We start from the raw sequence: 13685 nt of genomic DNA, 5'->3' as shown, positions 1-13685 counted from the left end.
TCAGGGCGGCTAGGATCTGGAACCAACTTCCAAGCGAAGTGGTGCTGGCTCCTACCCTGGGGGTCTTTAAGAGGAGGCTAGATGTACACCTTGCTGGGGTCGTTTGACCCCAGTACTCTTTCCTGCCATGGCAGGGGTCGGACTCAATGATCTGCTCAGGTCCCTTCAGACCCTAGAAACTATGCAACTGGGGGACCCATGACAGTCAAAAATACTTGGCTGAGATCCTGCAACAGGATTCGATTTCTGATAGGTACAAACACAGTAGTTGGACTCTTTGAAAATATTAACACAACTGAGCAGGAAAAAAGGATGGTTTGAGTGCTAAGGTCTTTGTTCAATGCACCTTGACTAAGCTCCTTCTCCTCTGATGCTAAACCCACCAATCATGGGATTTTGGCTAGCTATAATTTTATGATTTTGGGACCAATGCTCACCCAGGTGTGTATGTACCTATCCAGCCAGAAAGCAGTGTGGCCACTTCTACATTCAGACTGCATGTGGCACAGGAATGCAAACTGTGCAGAAGTGCTCAAAATACCAGTTACATGGCTAGTTAAGTACCATTTGAGTGTACAAAGTGAAACAGTTTGGCCCATAATGTCTGGGTGCTGAAAATGTTTTTCTTGTACTCAGATGCTCATGGTCTGACAAGAGGGACCTGACAGTGGGCAAAACCGTGTGATCTGAAAAAAAGATTTGTTTTTGCATGGAAGGATTAGATCTGAATTTTAGGATCAGGCCAATAAGGTTCTAGAACCTGTTCTGGGGTATATAAGCCACCGCTGCTGTGCATCTTAAGACCACCCTGATAAACATGAGTCTTTGAAATGGAGTGAGACTCAACTTCTGGATTCCAACTTTAAAGCACAGATTTGGTAATACATCAGGAAAGAGAAATACCATCACATCAGCTGCCTGTCCAGGTCAGAGTACACGGAGGTGTGCTGCCATAACTTTTAGCACTTTGCTGAACATCCTTGAAGCAAATCAAAGTCCTACTGGTAAAACTGTGTATTGATTTGCACCTACCACAAATCTCAGGTATGTCCCATGTAATGGCACGATGGATACCTGGAAATACATATCCTCAAGTTCAAGAGATGTGAAAAAGTTGCTTGAGTCCAGGAAGGGAATAATCAAGTATAATCAAGCAGGATGATAAATTATGAACTTCTGAGATTCCACACATGTCACACACCCTCCTTTCCTTCTTATAATTAGAAAGTTAGAGCTGTAAAACCTTCTTTTCTAGTAAGGGTGAGGGACTGGTGATGTGTCATCCATATCCAGTTTTGGGCACTGAAATTAAAGAACATTTGAAAGAAGACAAATTGGATAGAGGAAAACAGAAAAAAAAAAGGATTAAAAGAATTAAAGGTTTAGAAAACATGACTTAAAAGAAAAGGTTGAAAAAAGTGGGATTGTTTAGCCCAGGGAAGAGAAGACTAAAGAGGGAACTGATAATAGTCTTCTAATGCCTGATGGGTGGTTATAAAGAAGATGGAGATAGGTTAGTCTGTGCAAATAGAGAGCAAGACGAGAAATAACAGTTTTAAATTGCAACAAGGTTAGATATTATATAGAACTTTTTCACTAGAAGGGTGGTTAAACACTGGAACAGGTTACTATCAGAAGCTGTGGAATCTCCATTCCTCGAAATTAAAAGCAGGATAAGTAAGTTCTTGGTTGGAATGCTTTGGAAAAAGAAGATCCCTGCCTTGAGTCAGAGCTGTACTAGATGACCTCCAGATATTGCTTCCAGCCCTATTTTTCTATGGGTTTGTGACTTCTATCATACACAAAATAAAAAAAGAAATAGGACTTTTGATATAGAAGGACCATTTGAGAAAGGTTCCTGAAGAAGGAAGGGGAAGTGGAGGGAGTCATCAGGTGAAACTGAACATACAAGAACACATGTCCCCGAAGTAGGCAAGATGAGTCCCAAAGGGTTCCTGTATCGCGTGGGCTACTTCAGCTTTCTCAGTAGTCCAAGTGATCTGGGTGATCAGGGTGCATTAATCTATAGAAGCATTACCTTTTTTTGAGGGCCTGGACAATTTCTGGTAGAAAAAGGATTGTGTGACCACAATTGACAGACTATAAGTATGCTACTTGTTGTGCTCTTTTATGTACCAGGGTGCATGTGAAGGCATCATCTATCCTGATGCTGAACAACTCTGCTCACTTGAAGGGTCTTTCACAGTGGTCTGTACTCCCTAGAAGAAACTGGATCCCTGTGGCTATACTGGGTTGGTCAGGTGACCTTTGCTATTTCTGGGAAATTATAACCACTGAAACTAAGGTTTCTTGCAAGCTAGTTTTAGCCACTGTTTGACCCTCTGCCATCAAGACAGCAAAATTCTTTTTCATGTCTAGTGACACCCTGTCCAGGAAGGAAGCTAGCTTATCACACACTAGAAAGTTGAGCCTGACAGCTAGTGACTGTAAATTGCAACTTTATAGAAAAGCTTGCCTTACGGATGAATAAATCCTGTTTCTATGACTCTTCTTTAGGAATCATACAATTTGGAGGCAAATTCTCACTAACAACTACCCCATGCAGAGGGGATGGCACTGGACAGGTTTAGAAGTACTCTTGCACTTTGGATGGGACCTGGTCCTTCTTACCCAGGTTCCTTGAAGTGTGGGTTGTTATGGTTTGTGTTTGCCAGGCCACTCTAGCTAGATAGATGATCAAGTAGTCCTTTCCCTCAAAAAGTCCATTGGCCTCAATACGGTGCAGGTGCTCACCAATAGTGCAATATATACAATGAATAGTTAATGGCCGCTCCATATAAAAAAGCAAACAGCCAAAATTCAAATAAATACCCGTAGCTCCCCAGTAAGATTTGGAGCTTTAGATAAACTATTTAAACGTATCTAGGATAACTTCATCTCTTCTCTTGGGCTGTTCCATCAACTAGGCAGGTCACACTCGGTGTGTCTACATGTTAAATTAGTGTGATGCAATAAACTCTGGTGCAGTTTACACCAATTTATTGCTCCTGAGCAAACTATTTACATGTACACCTGGGACTGCAGAATGGTAAGCTGGGGTGGTGCACCTGGCAGGGGATACAGGTGGTCAGCCAACCAGCCCAGAACTACAATGCCCTGGCTCAACATACTGGAAAGGGGCTGGCTGGGGCATGAGGGCATTACAAGGGTACTGGATGGGGCATAAATGCCACATGTCTCTGGAGGCTGGGGAGGGGACAGAGCAACCGCCCACAGGCAGTGGCAGTGGGGAGCTCCCACAGGTAGCCACAGCAGTGTTGGCAGCGGGGGCGGGCCGAGTGGGGAGCTCCTGCGGGCAGCTGCAGCAGTGTTGATGGCAGGGGAGGGGCAGTGGTGGTGTCAACAATGGAGGGGAGAGGGAGGTGGCAAAACTGCCTGCAGGTGCCACCAGCACTTTTTGCAGGGGTGCACTGCCAAGCTCAGGGGGTGCATATGCACCCGTATGCACTCCCTATGCAACACTAATGGGCTGGGGCATGAGGCTGGCTGCAGCACGAAGTGCCAGGCTAGCCTGCAAGGGCTAGTCACCATCTACATGTGCATTGCAATGGTGTAAATAACTCTGTCATACGATAATACTTGTATTGGCCAGTAATAACCTACAGCCAAGTTAATTAATTTCCTGTCACCTGCACCTGTAGATAAAAAGGCTTTACTACAGAGTGAATTAAACAACTCATGTAGATGCCCCCACTAAGGGTGAAGCAGAGCCAACCACATGAGGAGGAGTTCCAGTGGGCCTTCTAGGTACCTATATATGAGCAGGAAGGCTGTTCCGACACACTGTAATTTCAATGCGTCAGAGCAGACTCAAGTATTTGAGTCTTCTGAGGCATGGAAATTACCATGCTCCAGCAGCTTCCTGTATCTCGTGTATCAGCATTCCCACACTTCAAAATGGTGGCGGGGGCACTTTATCTAAAGCTTGTTTGACAAACTTTAGATAAAACACCCTGGCTGCCATTTTGAAGTGCAGAGATGCTGATACATGAGATGCTCAGGACACTTTAATTAGGGCGGCTCTTGGAGCCACACTAATTAAAGCGCCTCTGTCCCACTCCTGGAGCTTGTGTATAAACACCCTCAGAGTCAAGATCTCCAGCATGCAGGATATATATTTTTCTGGGACACAGTTATCCCATGGCCTGCTCCTTTATTACAACCTGGAATGGAAGGGTAAAAGCCGCAAGGACACACAAACAGAGCAATTCCTGCATTTACAAAAGATATTACACTTTTCCAGGGTTACTGTTTATAAGTTAACAAGGAAGGATTTCAGATTAATGCATCCGCAAAGAAATACAAAAGATTTATTACAAAAGCAACCTGGTTTATTGTTAATATAATATACCTATGTTCAACATGACTACTATCAAAATGGTTCACTGAAGTAATGAACTCAATGCCTACAGGATAAGCTATCTTTGTAAGTCTGTGTAACTTGCAGAATCTTCTCCTGTCATGTATATTCAAGCTTTTAATTACATATTCTCATTACAGTTTTCTGTATGACTCCTAACTGCCCTATGACCTCTGACATTGCAACCCAAATAACATTGTTTTAATGTAGGTTTGTAAAGTGTCATATGAAACAAGCAGTAATTTACATTTCATGAGATATTTTCAGCTCAGATTTCATTTATATATGCAGCACTACAGGTGTCACATTTTCATGAATAACATTTAGTACTTACTGCATACAGCTTTGATTCTTACCAAAAATCCTTTTGTTTTGGGGTTTCTTACTAGAGTTAAACCGAGGTTCATCTCTTCTTTTATCTCAGTAACATTTGGAATGCTGGTTAGAGCTAAAAAAAAAAAAGTGATTAAATGAAAGAAAAATATTAAATCATTATATCTTCCTCATTTACAGAATTTGAAGCTTCTGAGTGGGGTTTTAGAAATCCTTTGAATCTCCAGAAAAGGTTCTCAGCCTAAACAAAAGAAAGCTAACTGGTGTGAGAAATTTGGTTAGATTAGTATTTTTAATTAGAGTGCGTCTTCTAAAGAGTAAGAGGCAATTCAATAAGCCAAGATCCCCCCCCAATAGCTGTACAACAATACAACATGATTCTTTTTACTTGATTCAGGGGGCACCTTTTATGTTTACACTATTTAGGACTTCAGGTCTCTTTAAACAGGTGTCAAGTCCAAGTCTCAAATATTTCAGATAGAAAATATCTGGTAATAGAGAGATTCAGACTAGGAAAAGTATGTTTACACAATTAACCCTGCCGCAGGGCACTAAGCTGTACCTGCTTCTTTAAGGACAGAAGCAGCCTAGCAAAGGAGTCCTGCAGGCTAGGCAGAGCTCCACAGCTGCAGATTATTTGAGTACAGGGTGGCCATCATAGAGGACATTCCGGTTTTCTACTACTCTGTCCTCTGTTGATATGAAACTGGATGCCCTTATGTTCTCTATTTTTCTCTTCTTGCCTTTATGTCCTCTATTTCTCTTAGAGGACATAAAGGCATCCAGTTTCATATAAATAAAGAACAGAGAACAACCAGACTGTGCTCTATGATGGCCATCCTACCTGAGTAACAGGTTACGGTAATTAGCTGGCACCTGCAGGTGGTCAGCTGACTGGAAGGAGGCAGAGCCCAGGGAACATGGCAGGACTCAGGGCACGGTTCTCTTTCTCTCTGACAACTGCCAAGAAAAGGAACTCCTGCACATGAGAGCTACCCAAGCTACCTGTGCTGCCTGCTTTGCTACCTCTAAGCACAGTAAGACTTTAGGAGTTCACAAGGTACCCAGGGGTAAATTCTATCCTGAGGGTGGAAGCTTGTGCTCTTAAAGGGGCAGAATGCTGCCCTCATGGTTGTTGTTATGTTATAGTCCAGGGGATTATGTCTGTGTTATTGTTTGTGCTGGTGGTTTGGGATGAGACTATTAGAGGAAGTTGATGCCTCGTTAGTGCCCAGAGGGGGGCACACAATTGTGTAGAGCCCAGTGCCAGGGGGAGTGTGGCTGCTGGAGGGCTGGAGAGCCCAGCGCCAGGTGGGGGGGGCAGTGCGGCTGCCAGAGGGCCGGAGAGTCTGGTGGCAAGAGGAGATGGATGGGTGCTAGTGCCTCAAAGCCAGACCCAACACAGTAGGTCTAGGCTAGAAGATCAAGCTATATTAAAGGGGTGGAGGCAGAGTAGGCTGAGACTCTGACAGAGGCAATAATAGTCATGTAACACCAGCGAGGCATGGAGGGTGGCAAAGGGGAGGTTTGGAGCCATGCAACTGGCCCATAAGACCTCAGGTGCCCTGTGAAGCCCAGTATTGAAGAGAGGCCTGGCAAAGGATTCAAAGATCAGTAAGTTTGATTGAGGTTCAGCAGACTGGGACCAAATGAAAACCCAGGGGCAGCCTTCTGATTTATTTTACCAACAAGCTGTGGCGGATAAGACCAGAGGATTCCCTCAGAACACAGCTTGCATGGTTGTGGAGATGCCAGGGCCAACACAGCCACACCTGGGGACCCGCTCTGTGACACCCCCCTATCAAAACTGTTTTTAATAGCTTCCTGTTGTTTTGTGCCCCTCCCCATTTGTTTGTGAAATCTGACTTAGGATCTCATTTTATGCTTAGACTGTAAGCTTTTTGTGATAGGAACAGTGTCTGTCAGGTGTTTAAGTTTCTAGCACAATGAAACACCAATCGGAATCCCCAAGCAGAACTGCAATACAAATAATAAGGACTACTACAAATACTATTACAACAAATGACTATTATGACAATTAACAAAAGATGCATCTAGAGCTGATGCAAATGCATTAAAGGAAAAGTGGGAAAAGAGTTATGAGTAGGAATACAGAATTACATGAAAGCACTAGCAAGTAATGGCAAAGTTGTACAGCTCTAGAAGCTAAAGGTATCTTGGGAGTGTATTAAATTATAACGTTCTTAACTTCAGGAGATTCAGTATAGCTCTGATTATTGCGTATTATTGCCTAATTTGGGTTTACTCAATAAATTTGGCTGGGTACAGAAGAGAGACTAAATGGATTATCACAAGTTGGCGTTAATTACAACTTACTTTGCAAATTTAGTTTTTCACATGTGGTTTGAGATGAGTCAACAGGACATCTGTATATATCTCCCATTCTATTAGCTGGATATCCACTCCAAGGTGAGCCAACAAGCAACCTAAAACAAAGGGAAAGTGATTCTTTCTTTGCTTTCTGAGAAAAAAAAGAGTATGTTTATTTGAAGGTAAACTGAAAATTAAATGAACGATTCAGAGGGCCTCTTGGTACTGAACTAAATGAGATCCTAGGAGTGTTTGTAGCAGTAAGTGGAAGAACTCTGTTTACAGGTATCCCAGAGCTGTGCTTTGTTTTGGCAATATATATCATACAAGAGAACCCTACCGGAGAAGACAGTAGATGTATAGGAATGAAATGGTCAAACATCCAGTAGACTTTTAAATCTATTGTGTTATTATAATACATATGACAAAGCCGAAAGAAATGTAGCCAAGGTATTAATACTTACTAATACATTAGTTAATAATACATAAATTGTGAACTGGGACACATGGTGCATTTGACTGGAAGCAAAATACCCCTAAAGATCAGTCAGGTAACATGTTGAGAGGATTCTTTTAGGTTAGCCTTTAATCGATGGGAGACAGTTCACTCACCAGCTACACAGTGGCTGCATCTACATGTGCACTTAACTGCAGCTTAAACTAATTAGCTGGAGAGTAAAGCATCATCATTTACACATGTAACGCTATTAGGGTGCAGTAGACTAATTAATGCTACAGTAAGATAGTACGGGACAAAACTATTTTATAGCGGGATAATTAACTGTGATTAAATGCGTGTGTAAATGCTGACCATGGGCATAAATTGCCCAGTCAGCTCAGCCAGCAGGGGGCCAGACTCCTGTCTCCCACCTAGACACACAACTCCACACTTTCAGTACCCTTGTGTTGCAGGCATCCCTTCCACTGCCTGATGCCACTACCTGGAGCCTAGGGTTTATGTAGATGCTGTGCCCCAGAGTAGTTTACTCTGGCTCAGACTACTCGAGTTTATTGCTTTGAATTAATTGCATATGTAGATGCATCCAATGAAAGTATTACTGCTGTCTAAGCTTGAACTGTGCTGCCATATCTTGAACACAGTAAGTCAGAAAGAAACTAGTGGAGGTGATGATAACAGACCATGTAGTTATTTAGAACTAAACAGGAACTTGTAAGTTATCAAACATTCCAGAATTCATTGTCCTCTGATTCACATCCTTTCATTTGAGGAAGTAAAACACTTTACAGACAATACTCTATTAATTCCCAAATGCCCAAACATTTTTTGTAATGAACACAATCTTTCCACTTTACTCAGCTCTCAAGACAGCAATCATGTAACACGTGGGTAGCACCATACAACAGTTTAGGATAGGATGTAAAAGACAATTCAATAAAATTGAAAATGCAGGGGAAATATAATTAAGAAGTACTGTTTCCATGGAAATGGAAGGTAATAGCTCAGTGCCTTTATTGTGAAACCACTGAACAAAATGTTTAAAAGGAAAACCCTTTTGTTTATATCTTTAAATATCCATGTTTCTGTTTATAGATTAACCTGTCAGTAACTGTAACAGTCTGCAGCCTTGCAGCCTGGATCAATTAGCCAATAATGAAGGGAAGCTGGCTGGGTGACTGGAAATAGAGAGACAGGAAGAGGAAGTGAGGAGGGAAGAACCTGAAGAGGTCATGGTCATGTGGAGAGTGAGGACTCCTCCAAGGAAGAATGAAGATTTTGGGGTGAAAACTAATCTATGCCTGTGGGGGCCCATTCTGGATTATTTGACGCTTTCTGCTGAGTTCTGTGGTTCAAATTAACCCCAGGGTTTGAGCTCGTGTTCCTGGGTCCAGAGAGGTACTGTGTTGCTGTGACCAGGTTAAAGGTGTATTTATTTTGTATTATTTATGTTTTTGGCTAAGCCCTGTGGAGCAGAAGAACCCTGGCATTAGATCCTGTGCTGCTGAGCCTGCAGAGAAACTATGTTGCTGGGACCAAATTAAAGTAGTGGGTTAGAGTTCAAGGACTGACTTGTGCCTGGGGGAGCTAGGCTAATGCAGATCTCACTACATTAACCAATATTTACAGAGAGTGGTAATAAATAAATTAAAAATAGTTATGATAAACATATCCTTATAATTGGACGTGTAAATGGGCACTTGAGTGCCCTGAGCAGCAGCCTCCCATGGGCCAGTCAATGCCATTACTCTCCCCATCCTGCCCTCAGGACTGGTGCCCTGGTTGCTCTCTTCTGTTATGTTACTGAAGTTCAACTGGAAATTATAACCTTTCTAAACAAATAAAAACCAACAACAACTGTGTGTTCCTTTAAAAAGTTACAATAATGATATTTTCTATTAAATTAGGACATTTTTAGACAGCCTTTTCTATATACACCTTACATTTCCAAATCTACACTGACTAACATTTTATAGGACTCTTGCAGTAAAGTGGATCTGGTAAAATATATCTAGCTTAAATGTATAAGGAAGTGTTTCAGGGTTACTTTTTTCTCTGAAGAGGTTTAATACTTTCACATACACCTCTGAATATATTTAATCTCAATTTAAGCATAAAATAACTCTGTTTCATTTCGCCATCACTACTGAGTTAGCAAAAACATAACAAAACTTTAAAATGCAACTATGCTTTTTCTCTGTGTAGGAGAGTTTTAAAAATAAATACCTCGTTCTCAATTACCTTGTTGGAAAACAGTGATTACACAGGCAACTGAAACAGGATTTTATGTCCTTTTAGCAATTCCAAACCTGTAATTCAGGAGTTTATAAATATATGTAAAATCGTACGATATGCTAGTGTCACTCATCTACATCATTAGCTTGCCTCCAACTTACGTAGTTCACCAAGGGGTGTACTTCTTTTGCAAGTTGCAGCTCTGAAATGGCCACTGTTTCTAACCATGGGCTTTTTCAGTGGCTAGGGACAGACATTCAAAAAGCCCGAGCCTGAATTGATACTGTCTGTAGAGGTTAGTCTAACCTGCAGAGTGTGAACCAGTTTACAAGTGGATGGACATTTGGCACATGCCTGCAGTGGCTCAGGCCAGAAGCCCGGGGACGCTAGAGCAGCCCTCCCTTCCACAGGGAAGCTGTGCTGAGGAGGGGTGGGCATGGCCACTCCCCGCTGTGCAGTCCCGTACTCACACTCTGCCGGACTGGAGGGAGCCCCATTCCCTGCTTCCCCTCAGTCTAGCGTGAGGCTTCTCCATGTGAGAGCGGAGCTGCAGGTGCAGCGCAGAGCCGCAAGAACAGAAGCAGCCAGGCAGGCTGTGTGGGGCTCTGCTCCTCACCCCCAGCACAGCGCTGGCTGCCTCTCTCCTCGGGGCTCCGTGCTGCAGATGGAGGCTCCCCCTGGGGATAGAGGCAGCCAGCGCTGTGTTGAGGGTAAAGAGCGGAGCCTGCCCAGCCACTTCTATCCCCACGGCTCAGTGCCACACCTGCAGCTCCGCTGTCGCATGGAGAAGCCCTGCTCTGGACTATGCAGGGAAGTGGGGGCAGGGCTCTCTCCATTCTGGCAGAGTCCGAGTACGGGACTGCACAGTGGGGAAAGCACCTGGCTCCAGCACAGGGTTGGACTGCAGGCTCAGAGCCCGGCGATAGGGCAGGATCTGCTCCCTCCCTCAGCGCTGCACTGGCCAGAGCCACGCCTGAGCTGGTCATGGGCACCCTGACCTCCCTGCCTGCTGCTGCTGCCAGGCAGCAGGGGCTGCTGCCATGTGGGGAGTCCCCTACATCCTCCACCCTGCCCAGCTGAGCACTGCACTCCCATTTCCTCTCTGGGAAGAGGAAGGGGAAGAGTTCCCCCAAGCATGGAACAGAGCCTTCCCCTGCCCCCCACTCCTGGGGCTGGGCAGCATTGCATGAAGTCCCACCCTCCCAGCCCCACAGCAGTGAGGGCAGGAAGGGGAGGAGAAGGAGGAGCAGGAAGAGTCCTCATCCAGCATTTCACAGGTTTCCCTCCCCTCCCTGGGAGGAGGAAGAGTGGTAAGAGTCCTCCCCCCCAGCATGGAACAGAGCCCAGCATGGGCCCATTAAGGTGAAGGGGTCAGGGAGAAGGATTAATTCCTCCCTCCTCCCTTCCCTGCAGCCAGGGTCTGCCAGCTCTAGGGGCCACTGCTGCAGCCCCCTCCCCTCTGCTCCCCAGCAGACAGGCTGACCTCATCTTCAGTAGGGTAAGAGGGGAAGGAGGAAAGAATTAACCCCGCCCCTGCCCAATTTGCCTTAACATGCTGGCCAGTGTCTCTGCTAGGGTGTCCCTGGTCTGGCTAGAGAGCAGAGAGGTGGGGCCAGCCCTGTGGCTGGAGCAGAGAGCCCCGCCCAGCCCAGAGAGCATGCTGGGGGTCTCTGGTTTATCATAAACTAGTAAGGAGTCTGGGACAGACATTGCATAAACCAGTTTGAGCCAGATCAGTTAAGGTTTATCTCAAATCAGTTTCGGCCATTTTGAAACCAGTTTACGTGCACTGAGTGTCTGTTCTGTTACAGACATTATTAAAATTAGTTTCTGGTCACTTAAATTGGTTTATGTGTAATGTCTGTCCCTAGCCACTGAGACCAAAAGAACCTATGTTCCTGTTAGACACTTTACTCTTTGGGGATTATGCAACCAGCATGCACTTACAATGACAGAAGGAGCCTCTCCAAAACAAACTACTTCTGTTAATCAACCTGAAGAGAGTATTTATGGACTTGAGGTCAAAAAGGAAAAATGAAGCTTACATGTTGTCCATGTGGGCAACATGACCTGCCTCTCTGGCCATCTGAAACCTTTGGTTAATGATACTTTTCCCCCACCACAGTAAAGACTCCAAGGGCTAAATCCTTTTTCCCCTTGCATGCCTAAATGGCAGCTGGACAGCCATGCCACTGCTGTTTTAGGCACTTACACACACCACTAAGCATGCTCACTAGGGCTGTGCTGATATGTGGTGCCTGGGTACACATACAAACCAGATAAGTCCCAAAATTGTAGCCAGGTGAAACCCCATAATTGTCAGGTATTAGACCAGCAATTCTCAGCCAGGGATCCTTTGAAATCCTTTCAAGGATGCTGTGGAGTACCATACAATGTTAGCACTGTTAGATGTGTAAACATGGGCTGCTTACAAAAATGTAAAAATTTTTTTTAAAATAGTACTTTACTTTAAACTTGGTGCATCCCAGCACCTCAGGGGCCCGGGCAGCCCTCCGCGAGTGTATGTCAACCCAGAACTCCGCGGCGGGCCCAATCCCCAGTCCATGCCCAGAAGAGGCTCAATCTGTAGGTTGAATCTGCTATTAGATAAAAGTGCCAAAAAGCCCTGCTGAAGCATACAATCTATACAGACACTGGGGAATTGGGTTGAACTGATGTGATGCCTCTTCTGGGAAACTGCGGGGGTTCCCATGTCTATCAGCAGCCATGATTCACAGGATAAACCCAGAGATTTCAAGGAGGAATCCATAGTATCAAAAATATTCTGGGGCTCAACAAGAGCCACTTCCATGTGGTGATCCCTGGTAACATCTCTGACAGCCAAGAGCTCCCGAATTGAAAAAATGCCAAAGTGCACAAAGATAAAGATATGGACACCGCTTTTGTCATATGAAAGAAGAAAAACATTCTGGCCTGTTGTGGTCTGAGTTCTTTGCAACAGAAGAACTGCTCTATTTATTTTTCTATAGTCAAAAAACAAGGGCAACTAAAAGCTGACATTTTCTGGGGATGTCTCAAGTCCATTGAGGGGTGTTCAAGTATAAAAAGCTTGAGAACCACTAAGCGTGTCTACACATGCATTTACTCTGGTGTAAACTAAGCCGGAGTAAGGGTTTTCAGGCATGTGTCTACACATGAGAGGATTAAAGAGAAGATCTTCACCCGGTTCCCTGCAGCCCTCCAATGAGCCTCTGCCACCACTGGGGAGAACTGCAGGCTCCCCTTAGCTTCTAACTCAGGGGCTGACAGGAAGCACTGGATGAGGCTGTCTCCTAGTCTGAGGGGCCTCCCTGCTGCTGGGGTGAGAACAATGTCCCCCTGCTCTGGCAACAGGGAGCTCCTGGCTCTGGCTCCCTGATCAGCACCACAGGGCTTGGAAAGAGCTGCAGAAATCCAGCCCCCTGCCCCAATCTTCTGGTGGGCAGCTAGCAGCTACCTCGCTCCACTGGCAGATCAGGGCACAGGGCTGGGACTTCCCATGGCCGGCACAGTTCCCAGCCAGCCCTGGGCTGTGTGCAGAAGTCTGCATGTACAGCCTGGAACTGGCTGGGGACTGCCTAAAACAGGACAGTCCCCAGCCACCTCCAGGCTGCACATGCTTCTCCTAGCAGCCTGGGGCTGGCTGAGAACTGTCCCAGTCAGAGACAGGTCCCAGCCAGCTCCAGGCTGGGCAGGGAACTGTCCCCATGCAGGAAGCTCTTAGCCCCTGCTCTGCAACTGCAATTGCAGAGTGGGGCCTGGGAACAAGGTCCCAGCTCCCACTCCACGATTGCGATTGGGAGCTGGAAGCTCCTTGCTGCTGGGGCAAAGGGACATTGTCTCCACCTGGGCATGCAGGCCAGGGGCTGGGGAGCTTGTTCCCTGCACAGCTCCATGAGTGTGGAGCTGGGGGGAAACAGGCTGGGAAGCTTGTTCACCGCAGCTCCA

At 45.3% G+C, this 13685-nt stretch overlaps 1 protein-coding gene across 2 annotated transcripts in view; it reads right to left on the bottom strand.

Annotated features, from left to right (window-relative positions):
* The window catches only part of ITGA2 (integrin subunit alpha 2), a 109388-nt gene that overhangs the window by 59330 nt on the left and 36373 nt on the right, over positions 1 to 13685 (bottom strand). For both annotated transcript variants that reach the window (XM_019532043.1, XM_019532044.1), the window contains exons 3-4: positions 7052 to 7161; positions 4738 to 4829 (exon numbers count right to left, since the gene is read on the bottom strand). In XM_019532043.1, the coding sequence (XP_019387588.1) occupies positions 4738 to 4829; positions 7052 to 7161 (202 nt within the window). The remainder of the gene's footprint in view (positions 1 to 4737; positions 4830 to 7051; positions 7162 to 13685) is intronic.

This window comes from Crocodylus porosus, unplaced genomic scaffold, assembly GCF_001723895.1.
Source record: "Crocodylus porosus isolate Cpor-Errol unplaced genomic scaffold, CroPor_comp1, whole genome shotgun sequence".
NCBI classification, from domain to species: domain Eukaryota; kingdom Metazoa; phylum Chordata; order Crocodylia; family Crocodylidae; genus Crocodylus; species Crocodylus porosus.
The sequence above is the reverse complement of the archived record's forward strand: the minus strand, read 5'-3'. Positions and strand labels throughout refer to the sequence as shown.